Source organism: Hemitrygon akajei, chromosome 12 (assembly GCF_048418815.1).
Source record: "Hemitrygon akajei chromosome 12, sHemAka1.3, whole genome shotgun sequence".
Lineage (NCBI taxonomy): Eukaryota > Metazoa > Chordata > Chondrichthyes > Myliobatiformes > Dasyatidae > Hemitrygon > Hemitrygon akajei.
The window spans coordinates 1,170,321-1,192,719 of record NC_133135.1 but is presented as its reverse complement, the minus strand read 5'-3'; the positions used below and the strand labels follow the sequence as shown (position 1 = coordinate 1,192,719).

At 45.2% G+C, this 22,399-nt stretch overlaps 1 protein-coding gene across 2 annotated transcripts in view; it reads right to left on the bottom strand.

Annotated features, from left to right (window-relative positions):
• col11a1a (collagen, type XI, alpha 1a) overlaps positions 1–22,399 on the bottom strand; it is a 386,832-nt gene that overhangs the window by 151,127 nt on the left and 213,306 nt on the right. For both annotated transcript variants that reach the window (XM_073062463.1, XM_073062464.1), the window contains 3 exons: positions 20,361–20,414; positions 19,148–19,255; positions 18,362–18,415 (listed from right to left, as the gene is read on the bottom strand). In XM_073062463.1, the coding sequence (XP_072918564.1) occupies positions 18,362–18,415; positions 19,148–19,255; positions 20,361–20,414 (216 nt within the window). The remainder of the gene's footprint in view (positions 1–18,361; positions 18,416–19,147; positions 19,256–20,360; positions 20,415–22,399) is intronic.

The following is a 22,399-nucleotide window of genomic DNA, read 5'->3' as shown; positions in this document are numbered from 1 at the left end:
GTGCAGGATACCCTAAAGGTTAACCTCCAGGTTGAGTCAGTAGTGAAGAAGACGAATGCAATGTTGGCATTCATTTCTAGAGGAACAGAATATAAGAGCAGGGATGTGATGTTGAGGCTCTATAAGGCATTTGTGAGACCACACTTGGAGTATTGTGTGCAGTTTTGGGTTCCTTACTTTAGAAACGATATACTGACATTGGAGAGGGTTTAGAGAAGATTCACGAGAATGATTCCAGGAATGAAAGGATTACCATATGAGGAATGTCTGGCAGCTCTTGGGCTGTATTCCCTGGAGTTCAGGAGAATGAGGGGGATCTCATAGAAACATTCCAAATGTTAAAAGACCTGAACAGATTAGATAAGGCAAAATTATTTCCCATGGTAGGGGAGTCTAGGACAAGAAGGCACAACTTCAGGATTGAAGAACATCCATTTAGAACAGAGATGCAGAGAAATTATTTTAGTCAGAGGGTGGTGAGTCTGTGGAATTTGTTGCACAAGCGGCTGTGGAGACCAAGTCATTGGGTGTATATAAGGCAGAGATAGATAGGTTCTTGATTAGCCGGGGCATCAAAGGATATGGGGAGAAGGTAGGGGAGTGGGGATGACTGGAAGAATTGGATCAGCCTATGATTGAATGGAAGAGCAGACTCGATGGGCTGAATAGCCTACTTCTGCTCCTATAGATTATGGTCTTATAGAAACTTAGAAAACCTACATCACAATACAGACCCTTCAGCCCACAAAGCTGTGCCAAACATGTCCTTGCCTTAGAAATTATCTAGGATTACCCATAGCCCTCTATTCTTCTAAGCTCCATGTACCTATCAAGGAGTCTCTTAAAAGACCCTATCGTACCCACCTCCAGCACCATCGTTACCGGCAGCCCATTCCACGCACTCACCACTCTCTGCGTAAAAAATTTACCCGACATCTCCTCTGTACCTACTTATGGTCTGATATCTGAGGAAATAAAAGAAGGCATAAAACTAAAAGTTTGTGCATACGAAGTCGCCAGAGTAGTGGGAAACTGGAAAATTGGTTCCAAGGCTGTCAAGTCGAGGAGTGGTAGTGGGGACAAGGTCCCACTGTCTAAAACTGTTCCTCATGGCATGCGCCTTAAATAGCCTCTGACAACCAAGTCCAACTCCTGGCCTTCTCGTGTGGTTTAGCCTCTAAGGCCGATGGAACTGTTTCTATTGACAAGAGAGGGGGCGAAGGCAGACCCTGGCACCTTAAAACCAGTGCTTCAGGTAGATGGAGCTCATCAGCCTGGGAAGGCAGTCCATCTAAGAGAGGGAAAACTCTGATTTCAAACCTCCGCTGCCTTGCAGCCATACCCACTCATGGGAAAGACTTCGGGAGTAAACCCTGACGACAAGTCTGGAGCTGGAGTCCCTAAGGCAGTCCGACATTGCCTTCAACCTCACTCTGGCAACTCCTGTGACATCACTGGTGCCAAGCTGTATCGGCCCTGGACAACATCAGTGGCGTGAAGAGGGGAGACTTGCTGCTTGGGCAATTGCCGGTCTTCCTTACAACCCTGCCCAGGCCTGCGCCCTGGAGAGGACACTCCAGCGTCACTGCAAGCCAATCCAGGTGCAGATCCATGGTCTCATGAGACTAACGGATGTCATCAGAAAGCAACAAAGAACCACAAAGTCAGCAATAAAGAAAGGGAAGCTAGGTTATGAAAACAAACTATCACAAAATATAAAAACAGAAAGTAAAGATTTTATAATTATATAAATCAGAAAAGAGTGGCCAAAGTGAACATAGGTCCATTGGAGAACAAGAAGGGGGAATTGATATTGGGTAATGAGGAAATAGTAGAAGCTTTGAATGACTATTTTGTGTCGGTCTTTACAGAGGAGGACACGTCTAACATGCCAAAGAGAGGTGTTATGGATGTGATGAGAGATGAGGACCTTGATACAATAGCTATCACTACAGAGTTAGTGCTGAACAAACTTATGGCCTGAAAATAGATACGTCCTCTGGTCCTGATGGAATGCATCCCAGGCTACTGAAAGAAATGCCAGAAGTTATAGTAGAGGCTTTGGAAATAATTAATCAAAATTCTCTGGGCTCTGCGATCTTCCCAGCAGATTAGAAGATGGCAAATGCCATGCCACTGTACAAAAAGTATGAAGGTAAAAGGCAAGTAACTGTAGGCCAGTTAGTTTAACTTCTGTAGTTGAGAAAATGCTTGAAACAATCATTAAAGAAGAAATAGCAAGGCATCTGGAAAGAAATGGATCCATCAGTCAGACACAGCATGGTTTCAGCAAAGGTAGGTCCTGTTTGACAAAATTACTGGAGTTCTTTGAGGATATAATGAATGCAGTGGATAGAGGGGAACAGATAGACATCCAATAAGATGCCGTATAAAAGACTTGTCCATAAGAGGTACAGAGGAGATGTCAGGGGTAAGTTTTTTTATGCAGAGAGTGGTGAGTGCATAGAATGGGCTGCTGGCAATGGTAGTAGAGGCAGATACAACAGGGTCTTTTAAGAGACTCCTGGATAGGTACATGGAGCTTAGAAAAATAGAGTGCTATGGGTAACACTAGGTGATTTCTAAAGTAACTACATATTCAGTATAGCATTGTCAGCCGAAGGGCCTTAATTCGGCTGTAGGATTTCTATGTTTCTATGTTTTTTTCTATCTTAAGATAAGGATGCATAGAGTTGGGGTGATGTTTTAGCATGGATGCAGGATTGGTTAACTAATAGGAAACAGACAGTTGGGATACATAGGTGTTACGAACACCTAATGTCAGGATGCTGGTCATTGATTATAGCTCAGCATTTAACACCATCATTCCCACAATCCTGATTGAGAAGTTACAGAACCTGGGTCTCTGTACCTCCCTCTCCAATTGGATCCTCAACTTCCTAACTGGACAACCACAATCTGTACGTATTGGTGATAACATCTCCTCCTCGCTGATGATCAACACTGGTGCACCTCAGAGGTGTGTACTTAGCCCACTGCTCTACTCTCTTTATACCCATGACTACGTGGCTAGGCATAGCTCAAATATCATCGATAAATTTGTTGATAGAACCATAGAATATTACAGCACAGAAACAGGCCCTTCGGCCCTTCTTGGCTGTGCTGAACCATTTTTCTGCCAAGTCCCACTGATCTGCACCTGGACCATATCCCTCCATACACCTCTCATCCATGTACCTGTCCAAGTTTTTCTTAAATGTTAAAAGTGAGCCCGCATTTACCACTTCACTTGGCAGCTTATTCCACACTCCCACCACTCTCTGTGTGAAAAAGCCCTCCCTAATGTTCCCTTTAAACTTTCCCCCTTCACCCTTAACCCAAGTCCTTTGGTTTTTTTTCTCCTAGCCTCAGTGGAAAAAGCCTGCTTACATTCACTCTATCTATACCCATCATAATTTTATATACTTCCATCAAATCTCCCCTCATTCTTCTACACTCCAGGGAATAAGGTCCTAACCTATTCAACTTTTCTCTGTAACTCAGTTTCTCAAGTCCCGGCAACATCCTTGTAAACCTTCTCTGCATTCTTTCAACCTTGTTAATATCCTTTCTGTAATTAGGTGACCAAAACTGCTCACAGTACTCCAAATACGGCCTTACCAATGTCTTATACAACCTCAACATTACATTCCAACTCTTATACTCAGTACTTTGATTTATAAAGGCTAATGTGCCAAAAGCTCCCTTGATGACCCTATCTGCCTGTGACACCACTTTTAGGGAATTTTGTATCTGTATTCCCTGATCCCTCTGTTCTACTGCACTCCTCAGTGTCTTACCATTTACCTTGTATGTTCTACCTTGGTTTGTCCTTCCAAAGTGCAATACACTTGTCTGCATCTGCCATTTTTCAGCCCATTTTCAAACTGGTCCAAATCCCTCTGCAATCTTTCCTCACTGTCCACTACACCTCCAATCTTTGTATCATCAGCAAATTTGCTGATCCAATTTACCACATTATCATCCAGATCATTGATATAGATTACAAATAACAATGGACCCAGCACTGATCCCTGTGGCACACCACTAGTCACTGGCCTCCACTCAGAGAAGCAATCCTCCACTACCACTCTCTGACTTGTCCCATTAAGCCAATGTATAACCCAATTTACTACCTCACCATGTATACCTAGTGACTGAATCTTCCTAACTAACCTCCCATGCGGGACCTTGTCAAAGGCCTTACAGAAGTCCATGTAGACAATATCCACTGCCTTCCCTTCATCCACTTTCCTGGTAACCTCCTCGAAAAACTCTAATAGATTGGCTAAAATTGACCTACCACTCACACAGCCATGTTGACACTCCCCAATAAGTCCCTGTCTATCCAAATACTTGTAGATCCTATCTGTTAGTACTCCTTCCAATAATTTACCTACTACTGACGTCAAACTTACTGACCTATAATTTCCCAGATTACTTTTAGAGCCTTTTTTTAATTTCAATCTTTTTTTATTGATTTTTTAAAAAAATGAATAGATACAAATCAGAGAAGTTATATCAAATACATAATGCAACAAATGTACAAACAATGGAAGGGATGTATACTGTCAAAGTCATGTAAATGTAGTATTAGGCTATTGTGAATAAACAAAGAATCACAACTCCTCTTGACAGTTCATGCAAAAAAAGACTGGAAATTTTTTTAAACAACGGAACAACATGACCTATCCTCCAATCCTCCGGCACCTCACCCATAGATACCAACATTTTAAATCTGCCAGGGCCCCTTCAATTTCAACACTAGTCTCGTTCAAGGTCCAAGGGAATACCCTGTCAGGTCCTGGGGATTTATCTACTCTGATTTGCCTCAAGACAGCAAGCACTTCCTCCTTTTCAATCTGTATAGGTTCCATGACCTCACTACTTGTTAGCCTTATTTCCATAGACTCCATGCCTGTTTCCTTAGTAAATACAGATGCAAAAAACCTATTTAAGATATCCCCCATTTCTTTTGGTTCCATACTTAGCCGACCACTCTGATCTTCAAGAGGACCAATTTTATCCCTTACTACCATTGTTGGTAGAATCTCAGATGGTAACGAGAGTGTGTACAAGAGCAATACATGCCAACTAGTGGAGTAGTGCCTCAGCAACAACATGGTAACCAACATCAGTAAGACAAAAGGGCTGATTGTGGACTTCAGGAAGGGTAAGACAAAGGAACATATACCAATCCTCACAGAGGGATCAGAAGTGGAGAGAGTGAGCAGTTTCAAGTTCCTGGGAGTCAAGATCTCTGAGGACCAAACCTGGCGCCAACATATCAATGTAGTTATAAAGAAGGCAAGACAACAGCTATACTTCCTTAGGAGTTTGAAGAGATTTGGCATGTCAACAAATACACTCAAAAACTTCAATAGATGTACCATGGAGAGCATTCTGACAGGCTGCATCACTGTCTGGTATGGAGGCAGAGGGTGAGGGGTGCGCAGGCTACTGCACAGACTGAAAGAAGCTGCAGAGGGTTGTAAATCCAGTCAGCTCCATCTTGGGTACTAGCCGATTAAGTACCCAGGACATCTTCAAGGAGTGGTGTCTCAAAAAGGCAGTGTCCTTTATTAAGGCATGCCCTTTTCTCACAGTTACATCGAAACATAGAAAACCTACAGCATAATACAGGCCTTTCAGCCCACAAAGCTGTACCAAACATGTTCTTCCCTTAGAACTACCTAGGCTTACCCATAGCCCTCTATTTTTATAAGGTCCACAAAAGGCATTCTTAAAAGACCCTATTGTTTCCACCTCCACCACCATCGCCGGCAGCCCATTCCATGCACTCACCACTCTCTGGGTAAAAAACTTACCCGTGACATCTCCTTTGTACCTACTTCCAAGCACCTTAAAACTATGCCCTCTCATGCTTGCCATTTCAGACCTAGGAAAAAGTCTCTGACTATCCACATGATCAATACCTCTCATCTTATACACCTCTATCAGGCCACCTCTCATCCTCCGTCGCTCCAAGGAGAAAAGGCCGAGTTCACTCAACCTATTCTCATAAGGCATGCTCCCCAAGCCAGGCAACATCCTTTTAAATCTCCTCTGCACCCTTTCTATCGTTTCCACGTCCTTCCTGCAGTGTGGCAACCAGAATTAGGCACAGTATTCCAAGTGGGGTCTGACCAGAGTCCTATGTAGCTACAACATTACCTCTCAGCTCTTAAACTTAATCGTATGGTTGATGAAGGCCAATCCTCCATATGCATTCTTAACCACAGAGTCAACCTGCATATCAGCTTTGAGTGTCCTATGGACTCGGACCCCAAGATCCCTCTGATTCTCCACACTGCCAAGAGTCTTGCCATTAATGCTATATTCTGCCATCATATTTGACCTACCAAAATGAACCACTTCACACTTACCTGGGTTGAACTCCATCTGCCACTTCTCAGCCCAGTTTTGCATCCTATCGATGTCCTGCTGTAACCTCTGACAGCCCTCCACATTGTCCACACACCCCCAATCTTTGTGTCATCAGCAAACTTACTAACCATCTCTCCACTTCCTCATCCAAGTAATTTATAAAAATCACGAAGAGTAGGGGTCCCAGAACAGATCCCTGAGGCACTCCACTGGTGACCGACCTCCAAGCAGAATATGACCCATCTACAACCACTCTTTGCCTTCTGTGGGCAAGCCTGTTCTGGATCCACAAAGCAAAGTCCCCTTCGATCCCGTGCCTCCTTACTTTCTCAACAAGCCTTGCATGAGGTACCTTATCAAATGCCTGACTAAAATCCATATACACTACATCAGCGGCTCAAGTTTCATCAATGTGTTTAGTCACGTCCTCAAAAAATTCAATCAGGCTCATAAGGCACGATCTGCCTTTGACAAAGCCATGCTGACTATTCCTAATCATATTATGCCTTTCCAAATGTTCATAAATCCTGCCTCTCAGGATCTTCTCCATCAGCTTTCCAACCACTGAAGTGAGAATCATTGGTTTATAACTTCCTGTGCTATCCCTACTCCCTTTCTTGAATAAGGGAACAACATCAGTTTCCAATTTATGCTTCCGTTCCTGCCCGATAGCCTCATATTTCCCCTTACTCCAATTAAATGTTTTCCTAACTTGTCTGTTCCTATTCCTCTCCAATGCTGTGGTACAGGAGATAGAATTGTGATCAATATCTCCAAAATGCTCTCCCACTGAGAGACCTGACACCTGACCAGGTTAATTTCCCAATACTAGATCAAGTACAGCCTCTCCCCTTGTAGGCTTATCTACATATTGTGTCAAGAAACCTTCTTGAACACACCTAACAAGCTCCACCCATCTAAATCCTTCACTCTAGGGAGATGCCAATCAATATTTGGGAAATTAAAATCTCCTACCACAACAACCCTGTTATTATTACTCCTTTCCAGAATCTGTCTCCCTATCTGCTCCTCGATATCCCTGTTACTATTGGGTGGTCTATAAAAAAACACCCAGTAGAGTTATTGACCCCTTCCTATTCCTAACTTCCACACATATGTACTCCATAGACAACCCCTCCATGACTTCCTCCTTTTCTGCAGCTGTGACACTATCTCTGATCAACAGTGCCACACCCCCACCTCTTTTGCCTCCCTCCCTGTCCTTTCTGAAACATCTAAAGCCTGGCACTTGAAGTAGCCATTCCTGCCCCTGCACCATCCAAGACTCTGTAATGGCCACAACATCATAGCTCCAAGAGCTGATCCATGCTCTAAGCTCATCCACTTTATTCATAATACTCCTCACATTAAAATAGACACATCTCAAACCATCGATCTGAGTGCATCCCTTCTCTATCACCTGCCTATCCTCCCTTTCTCCAAGCTTTCTCTATTTGTGAGCCAATCTCCCTTTCCTCTGTCACTTCAGTTCGGTCCCCCCCCCCCCCCCCCAGCAATTCTAGTTCTCCCTAATAGCCTTTGAAAACCTCCCCGCCAGGATATTGGTCCCCTTCAGATTCAAGAGCAACCCATCCTTTTTGTACATCGGGTAGGAGGTACAGAAGCCTGAAGGCACCTGAAGGCACAGACTCAGTGATTCAGGATCAGCTTCTTCTCCTCTGCTATCTGATTCCTAAATGGGCATTGAACCCCTGAACACTACCTCGCTTTTTAAATATATATTATTTCTGTTTTTTTTGCATGGTATTTAACTTATTCAATATATGTATACAGTAATTGATTTACTGATTTATTTATTATTATTATTATTATTTTTCTTTCTTCTATATTATGTATTGCATTGAACTGCTGCTGCTAAGTTAACAAATTTCACGACAATGCCGGTGATAATAAACCTGATTTTGAAACTCAGGTTGACAATCAGTGGTGAGTGGTGTGCCGCAGGGGTCGGAGCTGGGCCCTCAGCTGTTCACAATATACTTCTACAATCTGGAAGAGAGGACTAAGTGTAGTGTATCTAAATTATCTGATGATACTAAATTGAGTGGAAAAGTAAATTGTGCAGAAGTTACAGAGAGTCTGCAGAGAGATATAGATAGGTTAAATGAGTGGACAAGCATCTGGCAGATGGAGTACAATGTTGGTAAAAGTGAGGTCATCCAATTTGGAAGGAAAAACAAAAGAGCAAATGGTAAAAATTGCAGCATGCTGCTGTGCAGAGGGACTTGGGAGAGCTTGTGCATAAATCACAAAAGGTTGGTTTGCACGTGCAGCAGACTATCAAGAAGGAAAATGTCTTCATTGCTAGAGGGATTGAATTTAAGAGCAGGGAGGTTATGTTGCAATTGTACAGGGTACTGATGAGGCCACACCTGGAGTACTGCGTGCAGTTCTGGTCTCCTTACTTGAGGAAGGATACACTGGCTTTGGGGGTGGTGCAGAGGAGGTTCACCAGGTTGATTCCAGAGGGGGTTATGAGGAGAGATTGAGAGGAGATCTTTCAGAAACATATAAAATTATGAAAGGGATAGATAAGATAGAGACAGGAAAGTTGTTTCCACTGGTAGGTGAGACTAGAACTAGGGGACATAGCCTCAAGATTCGGGGGAGTAGATTTAGGATGGAGTTGAAGAGGAACTGGTTTTCCTGGAGAGTGGTGAATCTGTGGAATTCACTGCCCAGTGGAAGCTCCCTTAGTAAATATATTTAAGACAATGTTGGATAGATTTTGCACAGTAGGGGAATTAGAGGTTATGGGGAAAAGGCAGGTAGGTGGAGATGGGTTCATGGCCAGAACTACCATGATCTTATGAAATGGCAGAGCAGGCGCGACAGGCCAGATAGCCTTCTTCTGCTCCTATTTCTTATATAATAGAGCAAAAATTAGTGGGAAGTTAGAGGACTGAGAAGATTTTAAAACCAACAGAAGGCAACTAAAACATCATTAAGAAGGTAAAGATGGAATACAAAAGTAAACTAGCCAAAAATATTAAAGAGGATACCGAAAGTTTCTTCAGACACATAAAATGTAAAAGAGAGGTGAGAGTGGATATCAAACTCCTGGAAAATGATGCTGGAGGGGTAGTAGTGGGGGACAAGAAAATGGTGGACAAACTGAATAAATATTTTGCATCAGTCTTCAGTGTGGAAGACACTAGTGTGGCGGAAGTTCCAGGTGTCAGGGATTATGAAGTGCGTGAAGTTATCATCACTAGAGAGAAGGTTCTTTGGAAACTGAAAGGTCTGAAGGTAGATAAGTTTCCTGGACCAGTTGGTGTACACCCCAGTGTTCTGAAAGAGATGGCTGAAGAGATTATGGAGGTATTAGTAAAGATCTCCAAGAATCACTAGATTCTGGAATGGTTCCAGAAGACTGGAAAATTGTGAATGTTACTCCACTCTTCAAGAAGGGATGATCAAGATGGTTGTTGACTTCAGGAGGGCACGGAGCGACCACTCCCCACTGAACATCGATGGCTCCTTGGTAGAGATCGTTAAGAGCACCAAATTTCTTGGTGTTCACTTGGCGGAGAATCTCACCTGGTCCCTCTACACCAGCTCCTAGCAAAGAAAGCCCAGCAGCGTCTCTACTTTCTGTGAAGGCTGAGGAAAGTCCATCTCCCACCCCGTATCCTCATATCATTCTACAGGGGTTGTATTGAGAGCATTTTGAGCAGCTGCATCACTGCCTGGTTTGGATATTGCACCATCTCGGATCGCCAGACCTGCAGCGGATAGTGAGGTCAGCTGAGAAGATCATCAGGGTGTCTCTTCCCGCCATCACGGACATTTACATTACACGCTGCATCCGCAAAGCAAACAGCATTATGAAGGACCCCACGCACCCCTCATACAAACTCTTCTCCCTCCTGCTGTCTGGAAAAAGGCACCAAAGCATTCGGGCTCTCACGACCAGACTATGTAACAGTTTCTTCCCCCAAGCTATCAGACTCCTCAATACCCAGAGCCTGGACTGACACCTTACTGCCCTATTGTCCTGTTTATTATTTATTGTAATGCCTGCACTGTTTGTGCACTTTATGCAGTCCTGGGTAGGTCCGTAGTCTAGTGTAGTTGTTGTGTGTTGTTTTTTTTTCTCTCTCTGTGTTGTTTTTACGTAGTTCAGTCTAGTTTTTGTGCTGTGTCATGTAACACCATGGTTCTGAAAAATGTCTCATTTTTACTATGTACTGTACCAGTAGTTATGGTCAAAATGACAATAAAAATGACTTGACTTGACTTGAAGAGAGAGAGGCAGAAGAAAGGAAACTATAGACCAGTAAGTCTGCCCTTAGTGGTTGGGAAAATGTTGGAGTTGATTATTAAAGACGAGATCTCAGGCTACTTGAAGGTACATGATAAAATAGGCCATAGTCAGCATGGTTTCCTCAAGGGGAAATCTTGCCTGACAAATCTGATGGAATTCTTTGAAGAAATAGCAAGCAGAATAGACAAAGAAGAATCGATTGATGGTGAATACATGGATTTTCAGAAGCCCTTTGACAAGGTGCCGTATATGAAGAAGAGAAAATCTGCAGACACTGGAAATCTGAGCAACACACGCAAAAAACCCGAAATATTGACTGTACTCTTTTCCATAGATGCTGCCTAGCCTCCTGAGTGTCTCCAGCATTTTGAATGTATTGCCACAACTGAGGCTGCTTAACAAGCTACGAACCCATGGCATTACTGAAAAGATTCTAGTTTGGATAAAGTGGTAGCTGATTCACAGGGGGTAAAGGGTGAGAATAAAGGGAGCCTTTTCTGATTAGCTGCCAGTGACTAGTGATGTTCCACGGGGGTCTGATTGTTGGGACTGATTTGTTTAACATTATCTGTTAATGATTTGGATGACTGAAATAATGGCTTTGTTGCAAACTTGGCGGATGATATAAGGATAAGTGGAGAAGCAGGTCATTTTAGGAAGTAGAGAGGCTACAGAAGAACTGACAGATTAGGAGAAGGGGCAAAGAAATGGCAGGTTGGGAAGTGTATGTTCATGCACTTTGGTAGAAGAAATGAAAGGGTTGACTATTCTCTAAATGGAGAGAAAATACAAAAAGGGATTTGAGAGTTCTTATGCAAGATTCTCTAAAAGTTAATTTGTAAGTTGAGTCTGTGGTGAGGAAGGTAAATGTAATGTTAACATTCATTTCAAAAGGACTAGAATATAAAAGCAAGGACATAATGTTGTGATTCTATAAAACACTGGTGAGCAGTTTTGAGCCACTTATCTTAGAAAGGATGTGCTGAAACTGGGGAGGATACAAAGGAGGTTCACGAAAATTATTCAAGGATTGAATAGCTTGTCATATGAGGAGTGTTTGATGGTTCTGGGCTTGATTTCACTGGAATTCAGAAGAATGAGGGGTGACCTCATTGAAACGTATCGAATGGTGAAGGGCCTTGATGGAGTGGATGTGGAGAGGATGTTTCCTATGGGGGGAGAGTCTAAAGCCAGAGGACACCGCCTCAGAATAGACAGGTGTCCTTTTAGAATGGAGATGAGGAGGAATTTCTTTAGCCAGAGAGAGGTGAATCTGTGGAATTGATTGCCACAGGCAGCTGTGGAAGCCAAGTCTTTATGTATATTTAAGGCACTGGTTGATAGATCCTTGATTCGTCAAGGTATGAAGGGATATGGGTTGGGGGAAGGCAGGATCAGTCATGATGAAATGGCAGAGCAGACTCAATGGGCCAAATGGCCTATTCTGATCCTATATCTTATGGTCTAAAAGTCAAAAACAGAAGAAACACAATAGAATCAATGAAAGACCACATCCAACAAGAGGGACAAACACCAATGTGCAAAAGACAACAAACTGTGCAAATAAAAAAAGAAAGAATAATAATAATAAATAAACAATAAGAGATAAGAGCATGAGATGAAGGGTCCATCAAAGTCAGTCCTTAGTTTTTGATCACCCTGTTACTGAAAAAATATCATTAAGCTGGAAAGAATGCAGAGAAGTTTATGAGAAAGTTGCCAGGACTGAGTTAATGGTTGAGGTTGTACAGGTAGGCTGTTTATTCCTTGCAGACTGAAGAGTGATCTTATAGAGGTGTATAAAATCAGCAGGGACACCAATTTGATTAATTGTTTTGATGAAACAACCAAGCAGATTCATGAGCACAGGGCAGTAGATGTCTGCTTGGACTGCAGCAAAGCTTTTGGCAAGGTCCTGAATAGTGGATTAGAGTGGTCAGTACAAAACTGTCTTGGTGACAGGAGTCAGGAGGAAGGTGGGAAATTGTCTCAGATTGGAGATTTGTGACCTGAGGTATGCCACAGAGGTTGGTATTGAGTCCACCATGTCCAGTGATGTCCCACAGAGATTATCACCTGGTCCACTGTAACCAGTGGTGTCCCACAGGGATCGGTGCTGGGTCCACCGTGACCAGTGGTGTCCCACAGGGATCGGTGCTGGGTCCACCGTGACCAGTGGTGTCCCACAGGGATCGGTGCTGGGTCCACCGTGACCAGTGGTGTCCCACAGGGGTCGGTGCTGGGTCCACCGTGACCAGTGGTGTCCCACAGGGGTCGGTGCTGGGTCCACCGTGACCAGTGGTGTCCCACAGGGGTCAGTGCTGGGTCCACCATGACCAGTGGTGTCCCACAGGGGTCGGTGCTGGGTCCACCGTGACCAGTGGTGTTCCAAAGGGTCCACTGTTGTTGGTCAGTTATATTAATGGTTAGGATGAGAACATAGCTGGTATGACTGATAAGATAACAGATGACAGTAGTGGTGGTGGTGAGGTGGAAGGTAAAGGTTGAATGTGTGGAGCAGGTTAAGACCTACAAGTATCTGGGAGTACAGTTAGACGAGAAGCTAAACTGGACTGCCAACACAGATGCCTTGTGCAGGAAGGCACAGAGTCGACTGTACTTCCTAAGAAGGTTGGCGTCATTCAATGTCTGTAGTGAGATGCTGAAGATGTTCTATAGGTCAGTTGTGGAGAGCGCCCTCTTCTTTGTGGTGGCGTGTTGGGGAGGAAGCATTAAGAAGAGGGACGCCTCACGTCTTAATAAGCTGGTAAGGAAGGCGGGCTCTGTCGTGGGCAAAGTACTGGAGAGTTTAACATTGGTAGCTGAGCGAAGGGCGCTGAGTAGGCTACGGTCAATTATGGATAACTCTGAACATCCTCTACATAGCACCATCCAGAGACAGAGAAGCAATTTCAGCGACAGGTTACTATCGATACAATGCTCCTCAGACAGGATGAAGAGGTCAATACTCCCCAATGCCATTAGGCTTTACAATTCTACCGCCAGGACTTAAGAACTTTTTTTAAAAGCTATTATTAATGCTTTTTGAGATAGTGATTTAGATGCATATCATATTTTTTACTGAGTTAAGTATTGTATGTAATTAGTTTTGCTACAACAAGTGTATGGGACATTGGAAAAAAGTTGAATTTCCCCATGGGGATGAATAAAGTATCTATCTATCTATCTATCTATCTATCAACTGGAAATGGGCCAAGGAATGGAAGATGGAATTTAACTCAAAGTATTGCATTTTGTTAAATTGAGTGGGATTTGCTCATTAAATATTAGGCCCCTGGAGAGTGCTGTAGAACCGAGAGACCTAGGGAGATAGGTACACGATATAGGAGTGACACATATAGACAAGGTGGTGAGGAAGGCACTTAGCATGCTTGGCATCACCAATCAGGACAGTGAATACAAGAATTGGGATGTCATGTTACACCTGTACAAGACTGCACTGGGAGTCGTGTGTGTGAAGTTACACATGCACAAGACATTGGTGTGAGTGCACGGGGAGAAATGTGTAATGGCAGTGGGAGGGTTGCGTGTGATGGCACTGGGGGTCATGTGTGTGCGGTTCTGATCACTTAGCAATAGGAAGAATGTAATTAGACCATAAACCATAAGACATAGGAGTAGAATTAGGCCATTCATCCCATTGAGTCCACCATGCCATTTCTTCACGGCTGATCCTGGGTGCCATTCTACTCCATACACCTGATTAAGCAAGGGGAGTGCTGCAATGAATCACCAAGATGTTTCCGTACTGGAGGGTTTGAGTTACAAGGACAGACAGATTACTTTCCCTAGAGCAAAGGAGGCTAAGCTTGGAGGTTTATAAGATCATGAAGAGAGGCCTAGATAGGCTGGATGCTCACAGTCAACTTCTCTGGGTAAAAGAGTCCAAAACTAGAGGGCATAGATAGAAGGTGAAAGGGGAAAGGTATGCAGAGGACCTGAGGGGCAGTATTTTCACACAGGGGGTGGTGGGTATATGGAACAAGCTACCCAAGGAAATGATACAATTACAATGTTTAAAAGACATGGGACAGGTACATGGATAGGAAGGGTTCAGAGCGATATGGGCCAAACACAGACAAATGGGGCTAGTTCAGGTGGGCATCTTGATCAGCACGTACAGGTAGGACCAAAGAGTCTGTTTCCATGCTGGTAACTGTATCAGAAGGTTCAGAATGATAGGAGCCAAATGCTGGCTGAGGGAGGTGGGAATATGGAACAAGCTGCCAAAGAAACTGGAAGATGTGAGTACAATTACAATACATAAAAGACATTTGCACAGGTTGGACAGGTACATGGAGAGAAAAGGTTTAGACAGGTACATGGATAGGAAAAGTTTAGACAGGTATGGGGATAGGAATGGCTTAGAGGGACATGGGCCAAACACAGATAACTGGGACTGGCTCAGGATGGCAATTTGTTTGGTGTGGACGGGTTGTTCAGGAGGTAAACAACTCAACAACTGAAACCATTTCAGGCCTTGTCTTCACACAGTACACTGAGCGCATCAGTCAGGAGGTGGAGAGGAAAAAAGAGAGCAGACAGACTTACCTGCAGCCTGAGAACCCGATTGCATCAGAGAGATGAGAGAACAGGGATGAGAAAAGGTGAGCAGAGGGGGAGATCTTCCACAAACACAGGTCAGACACAAAGGATCAGAATGACCAAACGGGCACTTGCTTTTAAATGGTCAGACAAAAATATAGGTTTACCATTTACAGTACATATCCTTTGCAGCTTGCAGACTGCACATCACACAGATTGTACAGAACAGACTGTGCAGTACACAGACTGTTCGGCTCATGGACTGTATGGGACACAGACTACACAGGCACATTCTGTATAGCATATAGCCTGTGTAGAACAGACTGTGCAGTCCACAGACTACACAGGCACATTCTGTACAGCAAACAAACTATATAGAGCAGACTGCACAGTCCACAGACTACACAGTACACATTCTGTACAGCACACAGACTGTACAGAACAGACTGCACAGTCCACAGACTACACAGGCACATTCTGTATAGCATATAGCCAGTGTAGAACAGACTGTGCAGTCCACAGACTACACAGTACACATTCTATACAGCAAACAAACTATATAGAACAGACTGCACAGTCCACAGACCATGCAATACACATTCTGTACAGCACACAGACTACACAGTACACATTCTATACAGCAAACAAACTATATAGAACAGACTGCACAGTCCACAGACAAGGCAGTACACATTCGGTACAGCACACAGACTACACAGTACACATTCTATACAGCAAACAAACTATATAGAACAGACTGCACAGTCCACAGACTACACAGTACACATTCTATACAGCAAACAAACTATATAGAACAGACTGCACAGTCCACAGACTACACAGTACACATTCTATACAGCAAACAAACTATATAGAACAGACTGCACAGTCCACAGACTACACAGTACACATTCTATACAGCAAACAAACTATATAGAACAGACTGCACAGTCCACAGACCATGCAATACACATTCTGTACAAGGACTGTATGAGACACAGACTGTTTAGTGCATCGACTGTACATTAAAACTCTGTAATACTGGCAGGTGATACTGAACAGGACTCTGGTCTCTTAAAAACACTGGAATTTCTGGAAAGTTGTCTCACCATTCTGTGCCAAAGGACTAATGTCAACTGAAAGCACACTGGGGTGAGGTGAGTGGGAACCTTGAGCTACAATTCTTCCATTGTCTGTATAATCTGTTCACTGTCCAGTCTGTAGGACTCCCACCCTCCTTTGGCCCGGTATGGGAGCAGCGATGTGAGTGACAGATGTCTCTCCCTCTCAATCTGTCTCATGCTGGGAGAGATTGCCCAAATGTGGAGCATCAGGTAGAGGCAGGGACAGGGTGAGAGAAGAAGAGGAACCACAGGGAGAATTGCCCTGTTCCTCAAGGATTCAGTGCTTCCCTGCCAGTAGCCAATCCTCAGGGGATAGGGAGAGGAAATGGAGCAACATTCACAACATTACAGGCACAGTGACCATGGATCCCACTCTGTGCACTGGATCCTACATGGCCAGATCCAATGCTTTCCATTAGATCCCACTCTGTGCACTGGATCCTACACTGCCAGATCCAATGCTTTCCATTAGATCCCACTCTGTGCACTGGATCCTACACGGCCAGATCCAATGCTTTCCATTAGATCCCACTCTGTGCACTGGATCCTACACTGCCAGATCCAATGCTTTCCATTAGATCCCACTCTGTGCACTGGGTCCTACACTGCCAGATCCAATGTTTTCCATTCGATCCCACTCTGTGCACTGGATCCTACACTGCCAGATCCAATGCTTTCCATTCGATCCCACTCTGTGCACTGGATCCTACACTGCCAGATCCAATGCTTTCCATTCGATCCCACTCTGTGCACTGGATCCTACACTGCCAGATCCAATGCTTTCCATTAGATCCCACTCTGTGCACTGGATCCTACACTGCCAGATCCAATGCTTTCCATTAGATCCCACTCTGTGCACTGGATCCTACACTGCCAGATCCAATGCTTTCCATTAGATCCCACTCTGTGCACTGGATCCTACACTGCCAGATCCAATGCTTTCCATTAGATCCCACTCTGTGCACTGGATCCTACACTGCCAGATCCAATGCTTTCCATTAGATCCCACTCCATGCACTGGATCCTACACGGCCAGATCCAATGCTTTCCATTAGATCCCACTCTGTGCACTGGATCCTACACGGCCAGATCCAGTGCTTTCCATTAGATCCCACTCTGTGCACTGGATCCTACACTGCCAGATCCAGTGCTTTCCATTAGATCCCACTCTGTACAGTCGATATGTTGCTGTCCACTAGTCTAGTACTGCCCACTGGATCCCAAACTCTCAGCATTCCCAGTGCCCTCGCCCCATCACTGTCAGGTAGCCCGTAAACTGGGATCCCAAACTCTCAGCATTCCCAGTGCCCTCGCCCCATCACTGTCAGGTAGCCCGTGAACTGGGATCCCAAACTCTCAGCATTCCCAGTGCTCTCACCCCGTCACTGTCAGATAGCCCGTGAACTGGGATCTCAAACTCTCAGCATTCCCAGTGCCCTCACCCCGTCACTGTCAGGTAGCCCGTGAACTGGGATCCCAAACTCTCATCATTCCCAGTGCCCTCGCCCCATCACTGTCAGGTAGCCCGTGAACTGGGATCCCAAACTCTCATCATTCCCAGTGCCCTCACCCCGTCACTGTCAGGTAGCCCGTGAACTGGGATCCCAAACTCTCATCATTTCCAGTGCCCTCACCCCGTCACTGTCAGGTAGCCCATGAACTGGGATCCCAAACTCTCATCATTCCCAGTGCCCTCACCCCATCACTGTCAGGTAGCCCATGAACTGGGATCCCAAACTCTCAGCATTCCCAGTGCCCTCGCCCCATCATTGTCAGATAGCCTGTGAACTGGTATCCCAAACTCTCAGCATTCCCAGTGCCCTCGCCCCATCATTGTCAGATAGCTCGTGAACTGGGATCCCAAACTCTCAGCATTCCCAGTGCCCTCGCCCCATCATTGTCAGATAGCCCGTGAACTGGGATCCCAAACTCTCAGCATTCCCAGTGCCCTCACCCCGTCACTGTCAGGTAGCCCGTGAACTGGATAGTTACTCACCTTTGGTCCTTGCCTGCCGGGATATCCTGGCAATCCTGGAACGCCCAACTTTCCCTGAAGTGAGACGAACAGTCCATCAGCAGAACTCACCAGTAACGAGCAGACTGAGCTGAAGAAGGCCACTCAGCCCCTCAGCTCCTCGTCCTATCTCACCGTTCAATGTGACCATGGATGATCTGCCCGAGGCCTTATCCCCGCTTCTATACCAGTTCCCCATTGCCCTCAGTCCCCCGATCTGTCAAACACTTCTCTCCCTCCTCTATAAACCCCTCTTGGGTGGAGAATTCCAAAGATTCCACTCCCTCTATGAGAAGACTCTACACACCTTAGTTTTAAATGTTTGCTCCCTAATCCTCTAACAGTACCCCGCCCCATTGAGATTCTCACACGGCGGAAATATCTCCACCTCTCCCTTGTCATGTCCCCTTAAGGTCAGAGATGTTTCAGAAGATCACCCCTTGTTCTGTTAAAATCTGTTTGTTCTCCTCCATAGATGCTGACTAACCTGCTGAGTTCCTCCAAAATTTTGTGTGTGCTACCCTGGATTTCCAGCACCTGCAGAATCTCCAGTGTCCCTTGATGGTAGACTCTCTCACTGGAAAAAGCCCCTCCCCAGACTCAAAGGCAGCACTATGGGTGATGTGGAGAGGTGATGATTGACAGTGGGACATCTCTGACACCATAGACATCCCACCCCTCGAGTGCTGGTCACTCCTTGCACTCAAGCACAGCCTGTCCTACTGCTCTGGGATATCCCATAGGAGTGCCCACTTCCCCAGTACTGACCTTCTCTCCAGCTAATCCTGCTGCACCAGAGTCTCCTGGGGGTCCTGAGCGACCTTTAGGACCCTCGGGTCCATCCTCTCCGCGGGGTCCTGGTAACCCAGTCTCACCCTGCAGCAGAGAGTGAGGAATGGTAAATCTCACTGGCAGCTCACTCACACCCTACGTTCCTCTCACTCACCCCCGTGCCCCTCTCATAAACGCCCTGCACCCCCAAGTACTGTTAATGCCCGTCAGTTCAACTCCCCCAATGTGGGAAGGCAGGGAGCAATTAGTGGGCTGAATGGCCTCATTTTGGTTGAGGAAGGAGTTGGTGGGCTTACAACCGTTCCAGTTGGTGAGAACAAGGGTGGGAGAGGAAATGATGAAGATGGCAGAGGGGTGAGGGCGATGGGCTGCAGAATAAATCTGGACCGAATGGCAACCCTAGTATGAGGAGATGGGCTGTAGGCAAGGTCTGGGCAGAATGCCAAGCCAGGGATGAGGAGACAGGATGATCAGGCAACAAGGGATGGGGTTATGAGGGGAAGTGGACAATAGGGAGAACAAGCCATTTGTGAGGGTGGAGTCAAATAAGTTGGAAATGAGATGCTGGGGGGTAGGGTAAGTGAGCTGGAGATGAACTGAGGGTGGGGGACTCATAAACCTCAGCAGGGACCCTCAGCCAGCTGTAGCCATTGAAAACACATACCTCCCTTCAAATTCAGGCCCCTCTGACTAATGGTGAGTCCCAGCTGGCAGTGAGGTCGAGGCACAGACAGTCTCCACCATTCCCTCAGATGAACGTGACTTGTGTCCAGTGCTGAGCCCTGGGAGAAGGTAGTGAGCTTTCACAGAATCTGTCAATCTTGTTGGAATGCTACAACCATTCCAGTCAGTGAGAACAAGGGTGGGAAGGGAAATGGTGAAGATTCCTGCTACAGGGTCATAACCTCTGTTAGAAGATGGTCCCCTCTGACAGGTTTCTGCTATTGACCACAGACAAAAGCTTGTGACCTCAGGCACAGGAGGGAATGAAGTAAGGAGCATCACTAATCACCTCCCCCCCCCCCCCCACCTCAGAGCAGGGCTGAAGGGTATTTGACTCATTAGAATCTGCCACAGTTTCCTGCTCAGCAGAAGGAGACTTGAGGTGTGATGTGACTGATCCAAGTGAATGCCCAGAAGCCCCCCATACCACAGTCTGGCACCCACACAGACTGGAAAAATCACTCACCCGCTCCCCCTTCAGCCCCATGTCACCTTTAAATCCAGGGAAACCATCTTCACCCTATAGGAGGAAAAGATAGTACAGCTTATCAGTGTAGAAATATAGAAAAGCTACAGCACAATACAGGCCCTTTGGCCCACAAAGCTGTACTGAACATGTCCTTACCCGAGAAATTACATAGAGTTACCCATAGCCCTCTATTTTTCTGAGCTCCATTTACCTGTCCGGGAGTCTCTAAAAGACCCTATCATATCCGCGTCCACCACCATCGCCAGCAGCCCATTCCACGCACTTACCACTCTGAGGAAAAAACTTACCCCATATCTCCTCTGTCCCTACTTCCAAGCACCTTAAATCTGTGCCCTCTTGTGTTAGCTATTTTAGCCCTGGGAAAAAGCCTCTGACTATCCACACGATCAATGCCTCTCATCATCTTATACACCTCTATCAGGTCACCTCTCATCCTCAGTTGCTCCAAGGAAAAAAGGCCGAGTTCACTCAACCTATTCTCATAAGGCATGCTCCCCAATCCAGGCAACACCCTTGTAAATCTCCTCTGCATCTTTTTTATGGCTTCCACATCCTTCCTGTAGTGAGGAGACCAGAACTGAGCACAATACTCCAAGTGGGGTCTGACCAGGGTCCTATATAGCTGCAACATTACCTCTCGGCTCCTAAATTCAATTCCATGATGGATGAAGGCCAATACACCATAAACTTACTAACTACAGAGTCAACCTGCGCAGCTGCTTTGAGTGTCCAATGGTCTCGGACTGCAAGATCCCTCTGATCCTCCACACTGCCAAGAGTCTTACCATTAATACTATATTCTGTCATCATATTTGACCTACCAAAATGAACCACCTCACACTTATCTGGCTGAAGTTTCTGAGAATAGTTCACAGGATAGATATGTCCCACAGAGGAAGAAGTTCTGAATGCCAGGGGTGGGCAACCATGGCTGGCAAAGGAAGTTAAGGACTGCATAAAGGCCAAGGAAAGGGCACATAAATTAGCAAAAATGAGTGGGAAGTTGGATGATTGGGAAGCTTTAAAGATCCAACAAAAGGCAACTAAGAAGGCTATAAGCAGGGAAAAGATGAAATATAAAGGCAGATTAGCCAATAATATAAAGCAGAATACCAAAGTTTTTTTTCAGTTATACAAAGAGTAAAAGGGAAGTGAAAGCTGATATTGGACCACTGGAAAATGATGCTGGTGAGGGAGTAATGGGGGCAAAGAAATAGCAGATTAACTTAATGGGTACTTTGCATTTATCTACTTTGCATGTGGCAGACACTAGCAGTGTTCCAGAGGTCCGTGAGTATCAGGGAGTTGTAGTGAGTGCCATTGGTATTACAAAGAAAAAAGTGCTAGACAAACTCAAAGGTCTTAAGGTGGATAAGTCATCTGGGCCAGGTGGACTACATCCCAGAGTCCTGAGAGAGGTTGCTGAAAAAATAACAGATGGATTGGTCATGATATTTCAAGAATCACTTGATTCTGGCATGGCCCTGGAGGTCTAGAAGATAGCAAATGTCACTCCACTCTTTAAAAAGGGAGGAAGGCAAAAGAAAAGAAATAATAGGCCAGTCAGTCTGACCTCAGTGGTTGGGAAAGTGTTGGAGTCTATTACTCAGGATGAGGTTCTGTAAAGGGAGATCTTGCCTAACAAATCTGTTAGAGGAAGTAACAAACAGAGTGGACAAAGGAGAGGCAGTAGATGTCATTTACATGGATTTTCAGAAGGCATTTCATAAGGTGCCATGCATGAGGCTGCTTAACTAGATAAAATCCTGTGGTGTTACAGGAAAGATACTGGTATGGATAGAGGAATGGCTGACAGGCAGGAGGCAGTGAGTGGGAATAAAAGGGGCCTTTTCTAATTGATTGCTGGTGACTCGGTGCATTCCTCAGAGGTCAGTATTAGGACCGTTGTTTTTCACATTGTTTGTCAATGATTTCGATAATGGAATTGATGGCTTCGTAGCAAAGTTTGTGGTTGATACAAAAATAAGTGGAGGGGTAGGAAGTGCTGAGGAAGC